The 19,007-nt window shown below is 39.3% G+C and overlaps 1 protein-coding gene across 9 annotated transcripts in view; it reads right to left on the reverse strand.

Moving 5' to 3' along the window:
* Positions 1–9,797: 9,797 nt before the first annotated feature.
* NRIP1 (nuclear receptor interacting protein 1) overlaps positions 9,798–19,007 on the reverse strand; it is a 90,363-nt gene continuing 81,153 nt past the window's right edge. For all 9 annotated transcript variants that reach the window (XM_058522934.1, XM_058522935.1, XM_058522933.1 and 6 more), the window contains one exon: positions 9,798–17,069. In XM_058522934.1, the coding sequence (XP_058378917.1) occupies positions 13,257–16,727 (3,471 nt within the window). In that variant the 5' untranslated portion in view covers positions 16,728–17,069 and the 3' untranslated portion in view covers positions 9,798–13,256. The remainder of the gene's footprint in view (positions 17,070–19,007) is intronic.

Consider the following 19,007-nt stretch of genomic DNA (forward strand, 5'->3'; position numbering starts at 1 on the left):
GAGAATTCTCTTGAGGAAGCATAAGTAGGAGCACAGGGATGGTTTGGGCTCCTGTTGAATACAGGCTCAAATAGCACAGGTAGGGACAGGGGCATGTCTTGATCTTGACCATGGTGATGCTGAGACAAGAAAGATGAGAAAAAAAGAAGCAGAGATGACTTCTCCAAGGACAGCAGTTTCTGTAAGGAAAAGCTTCTGGGGATGGACTAACAAAGGAGGGAGTACCTATTGCTAGGAACTGTTCATACATACATGAAAGATTTTCACAAGGTGGGTACTGGTAAGTCAGAAATTGCCAACAAATCTTAAAACAAAGGTGTCTATTTTGCTTAAGAATTCAGGAGCAATTAAATGAATTTGAAATGACCTAAACCAAAATTGTCTTTTGAGTTGAAGTTTGCTTCAAGATATGTTTAGGTTCAAATGGAATATCCCATTTTGGAGAGAGAAGAAAAACTTTAATCACATAAACAAACTGAAATAATAGTATCAATAAATGCATATGGATATACAGCTATGCGACACCACGAGTGAACGTCTCTCTGTTGACACACAGAGCCTAAATGAAAAGAATGCATCTCCATTTATTTTGAGTCCTACAGCATCAGCAGCGTCAACTCTACCAGTCACAGATTAGACCTCACGCTCAGACTCGCATTGTCTTCCGTACCCAAAGTCTACAGAGCTTGTGTTACAACCAAAGCCTTTTCCTTTGGATTAGTAAATATTGTTTGAGCCCTTAAGGTTCATGAATTTTAGCTTCTAGCCTATTGTAATAGTGTGAAGAGGGAGGCAAACATGAAAATATAATCAAATTAAATTTAGTGATCAAAAGATCGTTGTTCTGTGCTCAGGCAAATTGAATATTAAAAGTACATATTACTGAATGCTCATCAATATTTCTGATTCTTCTTCTTCTAGGTAACTATATAATTACATTTCCTACTCCCTTGAAGTTAAGCAGACCAATGCTTTGGTTGGTGTCATGTGAGAAGGTGTTACGTCTTTTAAAAGTCAGTGTTCAATTCATCACGTTCTTTCCCCTCTGCCATGGCAACCAGTGACATTTCCAGGTAGTGGAGGCTCCACCACCCTGGGTCCCAGAGTGAGCATGACCACGAACAGAGCCCCTGCCAACTCAAGTTGGACATGTAGCAAGACATAAAATAAACCTTTGTGGTTTTCAGTAACTGAGAGTTTAGGGTTGTTTGGTACTGCAACATAACTTAGCTTATCCTAATTGATACATCCAATGAAATTGATGGGCTTGGAATTATTGATGGTTAAGCATTTCTTTTTTTTTGTGTGTGAGGAACACCAGCCCTGAGCTAACATCCGTTGCCAATCCCCCTCTTTTTGCTGAGGAAGATCGGCCCTGGGCCAACATCCATGCCCGTCTTCCTCTACTTTATATAGGACACCACCACAGCATGGCTTGACAAGTGGTACATCGGTGAGGCGCCTGGGATCCGAACCTGCGAACCTCAGGCTGCTGCAGCAGAGCGCGCGCACTTAGATGGTTAAGCATTTCTTAAGCATAAGAGTGGTGGGAAATTTGAATTACTGGAAAGTAAGCTAAGTCCTCTGAAAACACATATCAAAGAAAAAAGAAATAAAAATGAAAAAAATCGTATAAAAAATATAAAAAAGTTTTTTAATCAAAAATAATGAAAGAAAAAAAAAGAAAAAAATGTCCATGCAAAAACCTGCACACTAATGTTTATAGCAGCTTTATTCATAATTGTCAAAACTTAGAAGCACAAGATGTCCTTCAATAGGTGAATGGATAAACAAACAGTGATACAAATATACAATGGAATATTATTCAGTAATAAAAAGAAATGAGCTATCAAGCTACAAAAAGACATGAACCTTAAATGCATATTGCTAAGTGAAAGAAGCCAATCTGAAAAGGCTACACACTATATGATTCCAGTTATATGACATTCTGGAGAAGGCAAAACTATGGAGACAGTAAAGTGGTCAGCGGTTGCAGGGGCTGGGAAGAGGTGGCGGTGAGGGCAGAGGTGGATGGGAGGAATGAATAGATGGAGCATAGGGAATTTTTAGGGCAGTGAAACTATTCCGTATGATACTATAATAATGAGTGCATGTCATTATACATTTGTCAAGACCCATAGAGTATATAATACAAAGAATGAACCTAAGTATAAATTATGGACTTTAGTTAACAATAATGTATTAATATTGGTTCATCAGTTGTAACAAATGTACCATACCAATTCAAGATGTTGATAGTAAGGGAAAGTGAGAGAGGGGATGGTGGTATGGAGGTATGTGGGAGATCTCTGTAGTTTCTGTTCAATTTATCTGTAAACCTGAAACTACTCAAAAAAATTAAGTAAAAAAAAAAAACTTGAAAAAAACCAAAGAATAATTTTACTGAATCAAATGCCAAAGAGCCATTTAAATTATTACAAATTGAATACATAAGTGGTGGCAGGTTGTTGCATTGAGGTTGATCTGGTGGGTTCAATTGTGGAACATTTGATGAGCAAGAAGAGTTATGAATCTGAATATTATGCTGGAGAGGACATGAAAAAAATTAAATGAAATTCTTGAAGAGAAGAGAATAGATTTACTAAATTATGGTTAATGGGAGGGAGGAAAAGAGTCTTTCAAAATAGCATGTGATTTAATCTTCAGGGCCAGAAATATGTCATCCTATGGTTAGAAATAATGTAGCACAACGTTGCTTAAGCAGGTGACCCTGGAGGAATGCGGCTCTGAGAACATCTATTTGGTGATCAGAAATAAGATAAGTAGGAGCAATCCACTTTGGGAATGGCAACACGAGGAGTTCTGCAAACCCACTCCCAAGCAAAACAACATAACTGGTGAAAAGTATTTTTAAAAAATGCTCTGAGAGTTTCCCTAAGGGCATACAGCAAATGAGGAAACATTTATTATGAGAGAATCCCCTTAAGTCTTGGTAAGAACAGTGAGAGTCTACGGCATTTGAGCCATGACCTGCTCCTTCTCCCCCACCACAGCTTTGTGTGATGGAAGGTCCACTCAAGTTGGGTGTGTCTGAGGTGAGGATCTGTGTCCCCAGCTCCCAGTTAAGGGTGTCAGTATCTCCTTGGAAGGGCCAGGTCACCAGCATTTCTCATCCTCTGCAAAGCTCTGTGTTAAGAGGCTAAATTCCAGGTGAGAGCCACTGCAAGTCAAGGGCTCTCTTCCTCTACCCAGGTTCCACTCTAAGGGCAGACAATCTACGTTAAGTGTGGCAGGTCAAGAATAGTTGGCTTTGATTGCCCTAAGCCCAGCTCATTCGTAGGTAGAGGTTCCCCACTGAGAATGGTAAACTGAGAAGACTCGAGGCCATCATCCCCATCTAGCACCCTCTCAGCACCCTCATAAAGCAGGGGTGTTAATCTGAGTGAAGCACGTCACTATCTCTGCCTCAGCAATGGAGCAGTGGCTCAGAAATTTTGCCCAGGGGATGAGGCAGGCCATAAGAACAGAGAGTTCTGAACTTTCCCCTTCGTTTAGAACAGAGTGTGAGGAAGTTCAAGAATAAAATGTTCTTGGGCCGGCCCCGTGGCTTAGCAGTTAAGTGCGAGCGCTCCGCTGCTGGCGGCCCAGGTTTGGATCCCGGGCGCGCACTGACGCACTGCTTCTCCCGCCATGCTGAGGCCGTGTCCCACATAGAGCAACTAGAAGGATGTGCAGCTATGACATACAACTATCTACTGGGGCTTTGGGGGGGAAAAATAAATAAATCAAATCAAAAAAAAAAAAAGAATAAAATGTTCTCGAAAACAACGAAGATCTTGGTGGTAAGCAATTGAGAGGAGGCTCATAAATCCATGAGCTAAATAAATAAGCTAAACTATAGGCTGGCTAGTTTACCAGAGAGAATCAGGAAAAGAGACAGCTAAGAGCCCTCCTGGGAACAGAACAAATCTCCAAGACTGGCCTCAAAAACCACTCTTGCAAAGGGGCCCAAATGTAATTGGATCAGACAATGGAGTTATTCATGCCCCAGGTCATTGTCAAAAACAACAGCGCAATGAGCAGGCAATTAGTGGAGCCTAACAGCTGGGTGTGACGCCAAAAGAGGCAGACAGCTTACCAGAGAGACCAGGGAAAGAGACAGCCAAAGAAGGCCCTGCTAAAACCAATGTCACCCCAGGGTGACTGTGTTGAAAGAAATTAAAGAAGATCTAAATATATGGGAAGTCACCCTATGTTCATGGATTGGAAGATTTAATCTTGTTAAGATGGCAACAGTCCCCAAATTGATTGACAAATTCAACACAATCCCTATCAAAATCCCACCTATCATTTTTGTAGAATTTATCAGTCTTATCCTAAAATTCTTATGTAAATTTAAGAAATCAACAATAGCCAAAACAATCTTGAAAAAGAAGAACAAATTTGGAAGACTCAGATTTTCTGACTTCAAAAATGGCTACAAAGCTACAGTAATCAAGATGGTGTGGTACTGGCATAGGATAATCACATAAATCAATGGAAGAAAATTGAGAATCCAGGAATGAACCCCCACATTTACAGTCAATTGACTTTACACCTTCATGCTGCATGTGTGGTAATATCCAAAGATCCAATCAAATTTTGATTGGTTGCCCATCCTGTTTTTGAGGAGTGACTATAACAACAAATTCATAGCACAGTTATTCATAATAGCTAAAAATGAAAACAACCCAAATGTCCATCAACTGATAAATGGATAAATAAAATATGGCATATACATACGATGGGAAATTATTCAGCAATAAAAGAGAAGGAAGTGCTGGTACATGCTACAACATGGGTGAACCCTGAAGACATTAAGCTAAGTGAACGAAACCATTCACTAAAGATCACATATTGTATGATTCCATTTATATGAAATGTCCAGAATATGTAAATCTAGAGACAGAAACTAGATTAGTAGTTATCTAATGACTCCATGAATATACTAAAAATCATTGAATTGTACACTTTAAATGGGTAACTGTACAGTATGTGAATTACATCTCCGTAAATATATTACATGAAAAAACGAGAGAAAGAAAGAGAGAGGAAGAGAGAGAGAAAGAGGAAAAGGAAGGAAGAAAGGAAAGCAGGAAGCAAGCAAGGAAGAAGCAATCTGATACGGAGGATGGTGTGTGTGCTCTGGCCTGTATTCCTGCTTCACTAAGAGTTTACTTGGTGATGATCAGAAGCAGGCTCGAAGTACTATACGGTCCCATTCACCTAGTGGCATCAACGTCACCATTATTTGAGAAAGTTGCACTTTTGACTATTCAAAGATGGTTGGCTCTGGGAACCTTCCTCACATTACTATCAGTTATGATTTGGAGCAAAAGAGTCCTGGAGTACAATTTAGCATCATCACCTCACCCTTAATCCTGTTTTGCTAATTGCTAAGGCCAGTTGGGTGAATCAGCACGAGGCTTAGACGGTGTGTTTGTTAGGCTGCTGTGTGGTTTGTTTAAGGGGAAATGTTAAGTTGATAAGGCCTCTTATCACTCTGTATGCCATCGTTTCACGTTCCACTTCTACAGGTCTGCAACCTTACCTGAGGATGAAGAGATGCTGGGAAAAAATTTGATTTTAGACGTCCAGACATACAAGAAACTCCTTATCTCTGATGAGAGTAGAAGAGTATAATTATTCTCTATTAATATAGTTAAGATTAGAAGCCCTCTTGATTTGCTTAAGCTAGAGAGGAGCTCAGAGGGAGAGAACAGCTTAGGGAGGGTCCCCTCTTCCTTAGCAAAACTAGGGACACTGTGCTTCAAACTTCTCTGTCCTCTCTCTCAATACACCTAGCCGTATCCATGGTCCCTCTAATCACATAAACGTCCACTTGAAAATGTCCCCTTTATTGGAGAAAGACAGCCTTGAAGCCAGAGGCTTCCATCTGTTTCTTCCCTGTGGCCTTATATTGGGCAGAAACCATGAGTCATGTTGCTCAGTCCTACCTGGCTAGGGAAAGGGGACTATTCCATCCCCACTGCAAACCCATCTCCTCATCCTGAAAATGCTCTGTATTGGCATTTTCCACTGCCATTTGGACATATAACATGAGCAGTTTCAACCAAGACATTATTTCCTCTCTTGGGGGTTGAGCACAAGAAATGTGTTGTTTCTGGACAGTTAAAATGCAACAGTTAAAAAACGTTTATGACATTAATTTTATGGTATCAGAATAAAAAGAAATTACATCTATCAGCCCTATTCCACCATATGAAAGAGGTGAGCTTCTGCCTTCACGTCAATTTAGCACTCTCATTAAGCATCTACTGAATCACTGAAAACATGTATTACTTTTCTAATACTCTTAAAACCTAGTAATTAGGTCTTATAGATAAGGTGCCACCGTCAAGGCCCTCTAATGAATGAATACTAATGCTAGTGAACTAGACCATATGTGGCACTGCACCCACAGGGACCCAGATTTCCTCAAGGATCTGAAGTAGCCTAATGTTAAGTCCAGCTCCTACCCTGGTGAGGGTCTTAACATCAAGCAGTTAGTTGTACACACTCACTAAGACAGCATGTTCTGCCTGAGTTTGATCCTGGATAGTTCAGGAGAATGTAGCCCTCTGGAACATGGACATATTCATGCGTGGCAGGAGAGGCAAGAATAATTGTCTCAGCACAGTGGTGTTTGCAAGGGCCGATAGCTAAAGGCAAACTACTAAGATGCTCACTGCTGTTTGTGGAAAGACATGGTGCAGCAGGTAATTAGAACTTTATCAGCAAAAACCCAAAGTTCCCACTCTCAAGAACCAGCTCCTCTTATCAGGAATTTCCGGGCTGATAGCATCTCTGCAGATTAGAGAAGGCAGAAGGGAAAATGCCTGGGTTGGCCCACAGGTCATGAGCCCTAGGGCTAGAGGTAGCTGGGGAGATTGGGCATTGCTTCAGGGAAATGGATGTGTCCACCTTATAAATTACTTTGTTGGTTTCCCAGACCAGGCAGGAGGAGGCAGTCTTCCATTTTTTGTGTGTGAAGAGATGTCCTTCCATTCATTCTTTGGGCATACATTTATTGAGTAACTGCTATGCATCAGGATTTGGACTCTGCATTGAGAATAAGATTAAGAAGATACACTTCTCGCCTTTAAAAGGAACACAAGGTATGTTGTCAACCACTCTAATGAGTGCAATAAGGGAGGTCTACACAAAGCATTATGGGATTGTAGAGGGCTGAACAACACACTGCCTGGAAGAATCATGGAGGGAGGGCTTCTTTGAGGAGGTAATATTTGTTAGGTTGTAAAGATAAACAAAAGTTTACAAGGCCGAGAATTGGGATGAGAGGAGAAAGGAGGGAGGTATTTTGGCAGAGAATGTTCCATGACTGAAGGCACTGATGCCAAGAAGGCAGAGTGCTCAGAAAACAGTGAATGCTTATTGGGAAGGTGTGAACACTGAAATAATTGATGATGATGGGCAGAAAGGTGAGATGGTGGGGGAAGGAGTTGAAAATGTGAACATGCAGGCAGAGCCAGGAGTCAATGGGCACACTACAAGATGTAGCAAGGCTAGCTGGCACACCAACTGGGTGGTGAAAGTCTTACGGGGATTTGCAGCTTGCTTATGGATGGACTGGCTACAACGGCTGCCAGAGGCAACCGTTCCAGTCTTCAGGGAAAACTGTCATTTTCTAACTATAAAAAAATCATCTCACTGTTCTATCCTTAAATTATCATTTCATAAAATTAGCTAAGGGAAAACACAATCGCAGACAATGTACCTGCACTGTGGCCCTGTACCGACAAGCTTTCAAAAACTTCAGGCTGTGACCCCCACACAATGTCAGGCCATTTCCTTTTCCAGATGTGACCTCCAAGGTGAAGGTTTATCAACAAAAATGAGCAAAATGGACAGTCCGAAAGGATCTTAAACTGTTCTCAAAGTTTAGAGCACCTACCCACGAAGTGTGGTAAAAGCAAAGACTAGAAAATAGAAGCTTGTCTAGGTCTTTGCGTCAAGAAAAAAGACTGTAAACAGACTGTTTGGAATGGTTCAAAAATCCTCTTCTTCTGACTGACTGTAGAAGTATACTATCTTAAATTCCGGTTATTGCTGGAAAGGTTTCTGTATTTACTTTTAGACACTCAAAAGAGGGCATCATAAGTGCAGCAGCACTTCCTCAGGACTGGAATTTATGGGATTTGAATTTTATTTCCAATTAGTTTGCTACCAACTAAAGAATACATTAATTCTGGTTTTTCAGAGCAGGAGTCTTTAACTTACCTATGAAGACATCATCTTTAAAATATTGTGAATATTACTGTACCAACCATTTAGAGAAATGTAGCAGTAATTTAATGCTAAATGATACCAAGATAGATTCCTTCACCAACACTTACAACGTGCTAGAGTTAGATACTTCTCTAAGTTTTATGGAATAAATGAAAAATGGCAGGCTTAATAACGAACATTTAAAACTTATTTTCTGTAACCAAATAGGTCACAGTTTAGTGAAACCAGTGGTAGGAAAAAAAAATTCACAATTATTTAAGGAGATTTCCACATTAAAAAGCTTAAAACACAACTCTGTATAGCATGAATGATCATAATCTGATTTGATTATTAAAGACTCTCCATGTTAGTCATTGGCACTCTATTATAGTCAAGAATCACTAACTGGTGGTTCTCTTCTCAAAAATCTCTTTTGGACAATTTTATTACTCAATGCGCTTGCTATCCTTTTCCAATATAACAAAACAAAACATGGTTCTGCATCTTTGATTCTGATGACAGTATCTATACATATAGCAAAGTGTAACTTTTCAACATTTTGATAATGTAGAAAGCTGGATGTATTTCTATTACTTATATATTTTTTAGACAATGTTTATAAACCTGTTAGGAGAAAAGCTGCACAATTTTCACTGTTAGATTATAATAGGCCTATTTTAGTGCCAGAAAATACAAACTCATCTTTGGGAAAATGCCTTCCTCCTAAATTATCATTAATATATTTGTAAAAATAAAAATTCGTGGGCCATTGGTTCACAAGGATAGTTTTCCTTTTTTTAAATAAACTGGTCTCTACTACTTATTACATATGGATATTGCTTATCAGTCTCAACTACTCAGTACCTATACACATATCGTATACAATTTTATATGTATGTGTGTGCATACACACACATGCATTTTTGGAAAATGATTGAAGACCTTTTTTCTTTTATTTAAAATAAACTTACGGGCCGGCCCCGTGGCTTAGCGGTTGAGTGCGTGCGCTCCGCTGCCGGCGGCCCAGGTTCGGATCCCGGGCGCGCACCCACGCACCGCTTCTCCGGCCATGCTGAGGCCACGTCCCACACACAGCAACTAGAAGGATGTGCAGCTGTAACATGCAACTATCTGCTGGGGCTTTGGGGGGAAAAAAAATAAATAAAATCTTAAAAATAAAATAAAATAAAATAAACTTAACCACCATCGAAAATTGGATAAAAACTCTTAAACAAGTATGTATCAAATCAACTATTTTTGAACACCGTACGAACTCTTTTCCACTTTAAAAATCTACAGTGATCATTCAGTAACACACCAAGTAAGAGAAGCAAGCCTGGGGAAGACAGGTCTTCAGCTGACTGTCTTTTTGAGCTATGTTTCAATTGCCCTGTCCCTAAATACACTAACTCGCTGCCCACCTTCTTTTTTCCCTTTATTTTTCTGAGAAAGGCAAAGCATCCTTGAAAACATATTGCTATTTTCATGAGCAGAGACTTTTATCTTTATGGAAAACCTAAAAACCAGAGAAAGCCCACAAAATCATAGTCATTTCAAACCACAGACAATGCATTTTTTTTCTCATTTATTCAAATTCACTGCAGGAAGTAAACACTAAGAGATTAAAAAACAAAACAAAAATTCACACTGCAGTATGTACAGTTTCATGACATCACATGAAGAAATTAAATTTCTAATAAAAATGACAAATTATATTACTGTAGAGCAGATAGCATCAAAATTGGTTGTGTAAACCCCAGAATGCACACCATGAATGGTGATGTGCCTGCATTCCAGGATGCTGGAATACTCCTGGTCTAAGATTATGTTTCCAATGGGATTAAAAAATTCATGAAAGTAGTTGTGTGAACTCTTTATGTTGAAAAGAGCTTGACTTGATTTTAAAAAGTTTTAAGACCCTTGGATTCAAAGCACATTCTTTCACAAAGCTTAAACCACAGAAGTCATGTCCAGAAATGGAATACTGCCACGTTGGGATGAACATCTGATCTGACTTGTTAAGACATTTTGCCAAATGCACAGATGCACAGGGTCCCCCATGCACTTTTCATGCAGCAGGTAATCACAACTTAAATAAAAGGTTTATTCTATACATTTGTCCAGACTTGCAACTGTATACATACATGCACAATTTTTTAAACCTGTCTGATTATATTTACACTTATACATGGAATATACAGAAACCAAAGAGATTAAAAGGCTTTTCTGTTGCATTAGAACAATACAAAATATGTATTTCTCATTAAGGAAATCACTATTTACATCACCTTTAAAAACCGATTTTAACATCTTCATGTAACAAGTCAATATATATATATACATATTATATATATATATATAAAATATATACTCTCACCAGTTTACTCTTCTGTAAGATGCAGCAGAGAATAAACAGGTAATGCTACCTTATCGATGTCAATGAGAGCTGTAGTACCCTTTCACAAATGACTTCATTAGGAAGAAACCGTCTAGATATCTTATTTTGTCCTTGAAAATGTGTGCATGTGTGCCCTTGTATCTACACATGCATAAACAAAGTGAATTTATGGATGGATGCCCTTTCTCATTGCTCTTCTTTAAAATCATACTAAACTCAAACTGGGGACATTCTCTAGTGAATCAGAACAGAATTCTTTGTGATCATGTTTATTCGTGTATTACATATCCTTATTCCTTTAACTGTTAACAAAACCACCCACCAACCAAAGAAACAAACAAAAAAACAGCACCGCTGGCCCTTGGTGTTCTTTTCCCTGACCTAAATTTCCCTCCCTTGTAAAAGCCCATTTTCCCCTAACCAAGGGGTACTACCAACATTTTTTCTAGCATACCTCTAAGGCTCCAGACTTTTCACAATGGTAGAAAAAAATGAATTGTTTCAAAGCTTATTTATATTGTGTAGACAATAAGATTGTTACTGAGTAAATATGGGATGGAGTAGAATATATTCACTGGCCAGTGGAATTTTCATTTCAGAATAAGCATGTGTCTTCATTGCTCCATGATGTAGCATAATGTTCACTCCTGACTATTATTTTATAATATATCCAGTAACTATTTACAAATCATTTTGAGAAAAAATAATCATTTAGGGTTTCAGATCATATTAGGAAATAATGCTCATTTTTAATATAAAAATCTTAGAAATAACTTCAAGTAGAACAACTTCAAATAGATTTCCTTCTAATTAATAGTTGATTATATAACAACTTTTTGATAGGTCAGTTGCTAATCTGGTTCACAATCAAAAACAAAAACATTATCTGGTGAATAAATTGTGGATTGTAAAAACTGAACTTAAAAACATGGACTTGTTTCAAGATTGAAACCCCACGTGGCTGAATAATATATTAAGTTCTTGCAAGACAACATCAATGTTCACTTTTAATCACTATTTTAAAATAACAGATCCGACGGAGTGACTGAGTACAATTCTGTCACGTATATGTGCCCTTTGCACTTTCTTGTTGAGTCAATCTGAGTTTAGTGCCTTTCTCGGGTTTGAAATAAATGTTTCCATCTTTGTCAGCACTGTCTGTGGGAAATGATTTTAATAGAAGTTAAGGATGTATTCAAGAGAAGCTTCCAAACCATCCTGGAATCACCTGAGTTTGGTAAGTGGCCCTGTTATTCCATCCCTAAGGCTAATTAAGGAGATGTTACTCAGTAAAACACATATATCATCACAGATTTTCCTGAGATGTTGAGCCAGATATGAAAGTTGTCCCCTCCACCCAATTTATTTTGTCATAAAAAGTATTCTGAACCCGATTTCCAAAGACATAATGAAAATATATGAACCACAATATTGCAAATTTTGAGTTGATGTGTGACTGTATTGGGGAAAATATAAGCATCAAATAGCTTTTTTATAGTGCTGTGTTCGAGAAAAGTCATAAGCAATGGTTCTCAAACTTCAGTGTGTAGAAGAAACACCTAGGAAGTGTTACGATGCAGATGGAAGATTCCAAAGTCCGCTTAGCAGAGATTCTTGTTCTGTAGATCTGAGATGCTGCCTAGGAATCTGCATTTTAAAAGGAGTGCTCCAGATGATTCTAATGCAGGTGGTCTGAGTCCAGCTTTAAGAAACCCTGGTCATAGGACTCACAGGTACCACAGAAATGGTGAGAAGTAACTTTTACAAGAGATGGTGACAACTGTCCAAAGAAAAGCCATTTTGCTTTCATTAAAAACAACTTCTTAAATATTCAACTATTCAGGAAACCACCTGAAGATAAATGTTAACTTTCCTAATTCTGTAAAAGGAGGAATATTAATTTAGTAAAGTAGTTAAAATACAAAAATGGAAATCTGCCTTTTTTTTTTTAAGGATCTATCAAACTTCCATCAATTGTAAGTAATTTTTAATAAGTAGTACAAGGTTTAAAGAAATATATATTGAAAAGGACTGGAGTGGAGCAGACACATTGGGAACCACAAAACCCCTTCCAAGAGTTAAAAATAAATATGTTTTTTAGCAAAAGTGAAAAATGTAAGCATATTTTTTCTAATTTATTTTTGAATTGGATAATGAGAAGTAAATCAACACCAGGTTTTTTAAATCATGAATTATCCTTCAAAGAGTTATTTAACAATTTGGACTTTAAAAAAATGTGTTATGTAGGCTAACTTCTGAAAAGCAAAGTAAAGTACCCTAATAAAGCCAGCAAAATGTATCAATCCACCATGGATGGAGGTTTACCTTTTAATTTATGCCTGTTATTTGTGATTATAAAAGAATCTCATTCAGAGGCTACTCACAGTTGCTGTCTGATGCATACAGAAGTGTTAAACAACCAATTGCTAGTTCAGTAGTTTCCTCATGACATGTAACGTAAAGCAAAAAGTAGTATGCATATTTAAACGTCACCAGTAACCAATACTTTTCAAAATGAAAAAAGTTTCAATTATACCATGCTTTTCTCAAATCATGCTCTTATTTATACAGATCTCAAGTTCAAACTGATTAGTTTTAAAAAGATCCAAAGCCGGACAGCAGGTCCACTTTATTCTGATTCTTTTTTTATTGTTAGCACATTTCCCAGCAGTCCATAAACTTCTCCATTTGCGCTGTGTGGGCAAGAGGCATTATTTCCCATACGGCTATTATAAGGGCTTCTTAAATTAAAGAAAGAAGCTTTAGTTTCTGTAGCAGGAAGTAACTCTTCTTTGATTGTAACCTGTGAGACACTTTCAGCAGATGAAGGCTCCCTCCAAATGTCCTTGTTCTGTGTTTCTTGACTGGTAACAGAATTGCCTCCTTTCTGGAGCATGTAATACAGGATTGGGTTAGTTTTGGTCAGTCTTGGAGAGTCTTTTTCATACTCATTCTTATCCACATCTGTGATAACCCACTTAATGGGGCCCTTCTCACTGGGCACAGAACACCCATTCGAAAACCCAGAGTCTGGTCTAGACCCCACACAGCCCAAGTACTCAGGGAAAGGAGGACTCATGGGAGTTTTTACTCCTCCTGGGTACGGAAATGTCCTGTTATCCACACAACTGTTGGGCTGAGTGGAACTGTACATCAGTCCATTTAAAGAAGAAATGCTGAATTCAGGTTTGCTATTGGTCATATTATTTTTGTGTCCTTTCTTTTTACTGTCGATAACAGAGTTACTTCTGTGCTGGGACAAATCTCTTACACAGTTTTCTGAGAGAAGCAGTTGTTTCAGAACATTGAAGCTTTTGCTTTCTCTGGCCCAACTCCTATGTTCACTTTCACTGGCTGAACCATGATTGGCAGGATACTTAAATTCAAGATCATTTCTGCTCAGTCTCAGCTCCTGCTGGTTAAGCAAGGACCCATACAGCACCTCTGGAGCACTGTGACTGTTTGCAGCATCGACTGTGTTATTTTTCATCCTCTTAAATGGGTTTTCTAAGGGCTCAGTATAAAGCTTCCTTTTCTTAGGGACCATGCAAAGACTCTTTGATTCCACAAGCGTCAGCTCACTATTTGTGTGACTGCTGTCTGGATCGTCTGCCAGGTAACTCTCTTGATTTTGTCTCAGCAATCGACTTAACAGACCATTCTTTGAGAAAGAAAAATCCTGAGGTGAAACGGGCTCCGATTTCAAGTCCTCGGATGCTGGTAAGGCAGCCGTGCTTCTCTGCGCGGGAGGAACCACACCTAAGAATGGGGCACCCTTAGCTTCGTGGCTCAAGCGCATATTTGTATCATGAATATGTAAGTCATCGCAGGGCTCAGATTTTATTTTTACCATCAATATTTGTTCACTTAAAGCTCTATCTGTATGTTCCTGAGTACTTTCATCTCTTAAAGGGATTTTCTCTTTCTTTTCATTCTTCCCTTTGTTGGGGTTTCCCAGGAGCAACTGGAGGACAGTGCGCCTTTCAAGCAGATTTTCTATTTCAGAACCAGAAAGTCCTGGTTCAGGGCCTGTTGCTTGACTACCGAACACTTTATTTTCTTCAACTGCATTTGTTTTACTTGCGAGCAGAGGGCTATTTAACCTATCAATCATACCTATAGGTTTATCCATGTTTACACTGAGCATCTGCTTACTGGGTCTCTGCTCTTCCCCTGACGTGGAAGACTGCATGCCACACTGCGCCAAATTTTGTAACAGTTTACTGGCACTGAAAGTTGTTGGGTTTTGTGCACCTTCATTTTGGACTGGTTTCTCTCCTTGTGATTCTTTGCTTTTGGTAAGGTCCATCAAGTGGTTAGATGGGGCATTCGTTGGCTTTTCAGACTGAGAGCTGCAGGCATATGGTGGGGAATTCCATTTGATGACCAGAGAGTGCTGGGAAAGATTGATGGGAGACTCTGCTTTGCTGGACGCAAGTAATGGTGGAGTGCTCACTGGAGTAGTCCTATTCATACTGGGGCTTTCTATTACTGAAGTCCTCGTGTAGTTCTGTGTGCTGAACTTTGTCACATCACTGTGTACTTCCTGAGGGCTGTCGTTTCTTTCTATATTTTCTTCATTCTTATGGCCGAGGAGTAACTGAAGAAGTGTTACTTTCTGATGTGAATTTAGCTTAGAATTCTTTGAGGTATCTTGATCTTCTTTGATATCTACATCGGGGGCTTTTGGATCCCAAGTGTTTAGCAAGGACTGAGTTAAGTTATCCAGAGAAACAGGCTGGTCAGGTTCTGGTTTTTCAATTCGGTGTTTGCAAGACAAGTCTATGGGAACACAGTTGGAATAAGAACTTTCATCACCACTGCTATCATCTGTAAAACTAGGATTGTTATCTGAGTATTCATCCACAGTTGTGGGTGTACTACTATCCTCAAAAATGCTTCCTCTCTCACTATGACTGTGTCCATTCATTGGCTTAGGTATGGTCTGGCTTTTAAGAAGATGTAAAAGCAAACTATTATTAGCAGCTTGTTTTATATTGTTTCTTTCCAGTGAGTTCTTATAGCCTGCATTTTTGGGGGAAGAAGGAACAATACCCATTGGATTTTGAAATGTTGTACTTCTGCTAGCCATTAGTTTGCTTGATGATGTTCTTGCCTGACCATTAAGATGGCTTGATATTCCTTTTGAGAGCTGAAAACTGCCAACATCCTTCTGGCCATTTTCTTGTAATCTGGCCATAGCAGCAAGTCTCTCACTTGCCGCTTGATTTGCATTTTGTGTTTTTAAAGCATGTTCCCGAGAATACTGCTGTAAATGGGCTTCGCTTGAAAGGAGTAATGCTAACTGGCTACAAGCAACACTAGGTTTGGGTGAAGTGGCAGGACTAGCCCTTTTTTCCACCATGCTTGCGACAGCCTGTAATCTCGCAGCACACGACAAGGGCTCACTCACAACCTTTGTTCCACCTTGTCCAACGTGATGAGGTGACTCCACGAACCGATCTCTGATGAGGTTTTTAGTTACGTCAGGCAGATTGCTATCAGGCTTTTGATCTTTAGCTTTACTTTTCTTCAACAAAGTTTTTAAGTGACTTGATGCAACACCGTAGCACCTTAAATCTTTCTCCACTTTTAAGGAATCATGACTGAGGGCATATCCTTGCTCCTTGAGGCTCTGCCTAATTTGTTGTGACAGAGCCACAGTCTGCAGCCTAGAGCTGAAAGACTGAAGCAAAGAGGCCAGTAATGTGCTATCCTGTTTGCCTTTAGGCACAGTGTCAACCATGCCAGCTAGCAAAGCTTCCTTCTTTACATTTATATTTACGATGGGATCAGACAACCTCTTCCGCTTCGCTGCATTCCAGTCCTCAGAAGACTGCAAGAGTCTGGCTTTTTTGAGATGCAGCATGCCAGACCCCTGATATGTATGTGTATTGAGAACTGGCCCATTACTTTGACAGGCGGGAAATGCATTACCAGAAATGTTAAAGTTCTGATCTTCTTCATTACGCCCAGCAGACTTCTTGTTGACGGCAGTACCTGATCCCTCTGCTGCCTGATGCATTAGTAATCCTTCTAGGTAAGTTAAAACAACAGAATCCTGGTGCACATCAGAGCCAAGCTCTTCTCCATGAGTCATGTTCAATAGAAGTGTTCACAAGGGCTTGGTTTCTAGTCACTTTAAAGAGTGGTTTCTGTGGGGATTGAGATGTAACTTTAACAAGTGAGTGTCAGTTTATCACCTTCCATGGTAATTAGAGAGGTACTCTTACATTCCGTCCAGGAATTCTGCTGGCAATGACGAGAGAGAAGCCAAGCACACCCGAGTGCAGGCTGACCACAGAGCTGATCAGCTCCTGGGGAGAAGCAGAAGGCTTCCTTCACACACACGTCTGCAGCAGCAAGTGGACAGAGTCCCTAGTGAATATACTGCTCCTCCTCCTTCATCTTTTGTGCCCCATTAAACGCAAATATCAGTGTTCTAAAAAAAACAAAAATAGAAGATAGTTAAGGAGGTGCAGAACTAGAATTATGCTGATACCTATAAGCAAAAGAATATAATATTTGTAAGCTTTTATGTGCATATATACATATAGATGTATTACAGTCACTTCTTCAGTAATTTATTTTATTGCCATCCCTATTGAATTTGAAATCTTTACTGGAAATCCTATGGATTAATCCATATTGTTAAAATGATTGAATCAATTAGAGAAAATACTTTAATGTTTATATAAAGTATATATTAACATTATACAAAAAATATATATTAACATTTATATAATGTCTTCCAAAGCCCAGCAAGTTTTTGAATTTTCATGAACACCCTTCTGCACAGTAACGTGAATGCTAAGTCTGCTTTCCAGCGCTGTAGCTCTACGAGGGAGCTGGAACTAGCGTCCTGACATTACTGGGAGCCTAGGAGGGAACAAAAGCTAAAGTGCAGACAGAGGAAGAGATGCACATGACAGGGACTCATCTGATGAGTCTGCTGTGGGGTTGAGGCCTACAGAACAGATTCACTTTTGACATCATCCCCCAAACATCAGACATTACATAAGTAATTTGTAGAATTTTTGTTTTCAAAGAAACGGAAGCACTTAAAAAATATAAGATGATTTTGTAGGCCTGTGCAAAGTGTGACAGTCTTAGTTATATTCATAAACATTTAAATATATTCACAAGCTTATTCACCCATAACTTTTACCATGACATTAAAAACAGAAGAGAGTGTGGGGCCGGCCCCGTGGCTTAGCGGTTAAGTGCGCGCGCTCCGCTGCTGGCAGCCCGGGTTCGGATCCCGGGCGCGCACCGACGCACTGCTTCTCTGGCCATGCTGAGGCCGTGTCCCACATACAGCAACTAGAAGGATGTGCAACTATGACATACAACTATCTACTGGGGCTTTGGGGGAAAAAAAAAAAAAAAAAAAAAACAGAAGAGAGTGCTTCTTTAGACACTTATTCAGGGCTATGAAGATTTAATGTGTCTGTTTTTAAAGCCTTACTCATGTGCTCTATGTAGACATTTTAATGTGAGGCCCATTCCTAGCAGATGCAGAAGACAGGTTACAGGTGAACCTGCCACCCTAAGTTTCTAGGATGTTCCCAATATAAAATACTCTTCTCCCTACCCATGCTATTTCTTTTTGTGTGACTTTGTTATAAATAAGTATAAACAAATTAAAACACTATATGTGATTTGAAAAAAACTTTTCAAAAGATTTTAAAATGAAAATAACTAAAAAAAAATGTGTTCAGGTGCTTGTACCAATTTTTAGTATAGAAAATATGGTTACTGTGACATGTATAAATATTAACTATGTGTATACACTAAAATACCACATCATCCTGTAGAAAAGTGGGCAAGAAACAAATTTACAATAGATTTAAAGGGAAGATGAATAATTGCTTTCAGAAAATCCTAAGTCAAGGTGGTTATTTTTCATTAATTTCTTTGAAAAGAAATTCTATAAACAGCACCAATTACATGAAGCAATGAGAGGAAAAAGAGTTTCTTATAGACACCTGTTTTTAATAAGATGAATCTGGGGGGCTGGCCTGGTGGCGCAGTGGTTAAGTGTGTGCGCTCTGCTGTGGCAGCCCGGGGTTCCCAGGTTCGGATACCGGGCGCGCATCGACACACTGCTTGCTAAGCCATGCTTTGGCGGCGTCCCATATAAAGTAGAGGAGGATGGGCACGGATGTTAGCCCAGGGCCAGTCTTCCTCAAGAAAAAAGGGGAGGATTGGCATCGGATGTTAGCTCAGGGCTAGTCTTCCTCACAAAAAAAAAAAAAAAAAAGATGAATCTGTAAATTAAGGATTGTGGTTACCGAGACGCTGCTTTAAGGCGGCACTCAGCAGCAACACCAACCACCCTTTTAGCAGAAAATGAACTGCCTGAGAAAGTAGGACTTCT

Source organism: Diceros bicornis, chromosome 27, assembly GCF_020826845.1.
Source record: "Diceros bicornis minor isolate mBicDic1 chromosome 27, mDicBic1.mat.cur, whole genome shotgun sequence".
In the NCBI taxonomy this organism is placed as follows: Eukaryota; Metazoa; Chordata; class Mammalia; order Perissodactyla; family Rhinocerotidae; genus Diceros; species Diceros bicornis.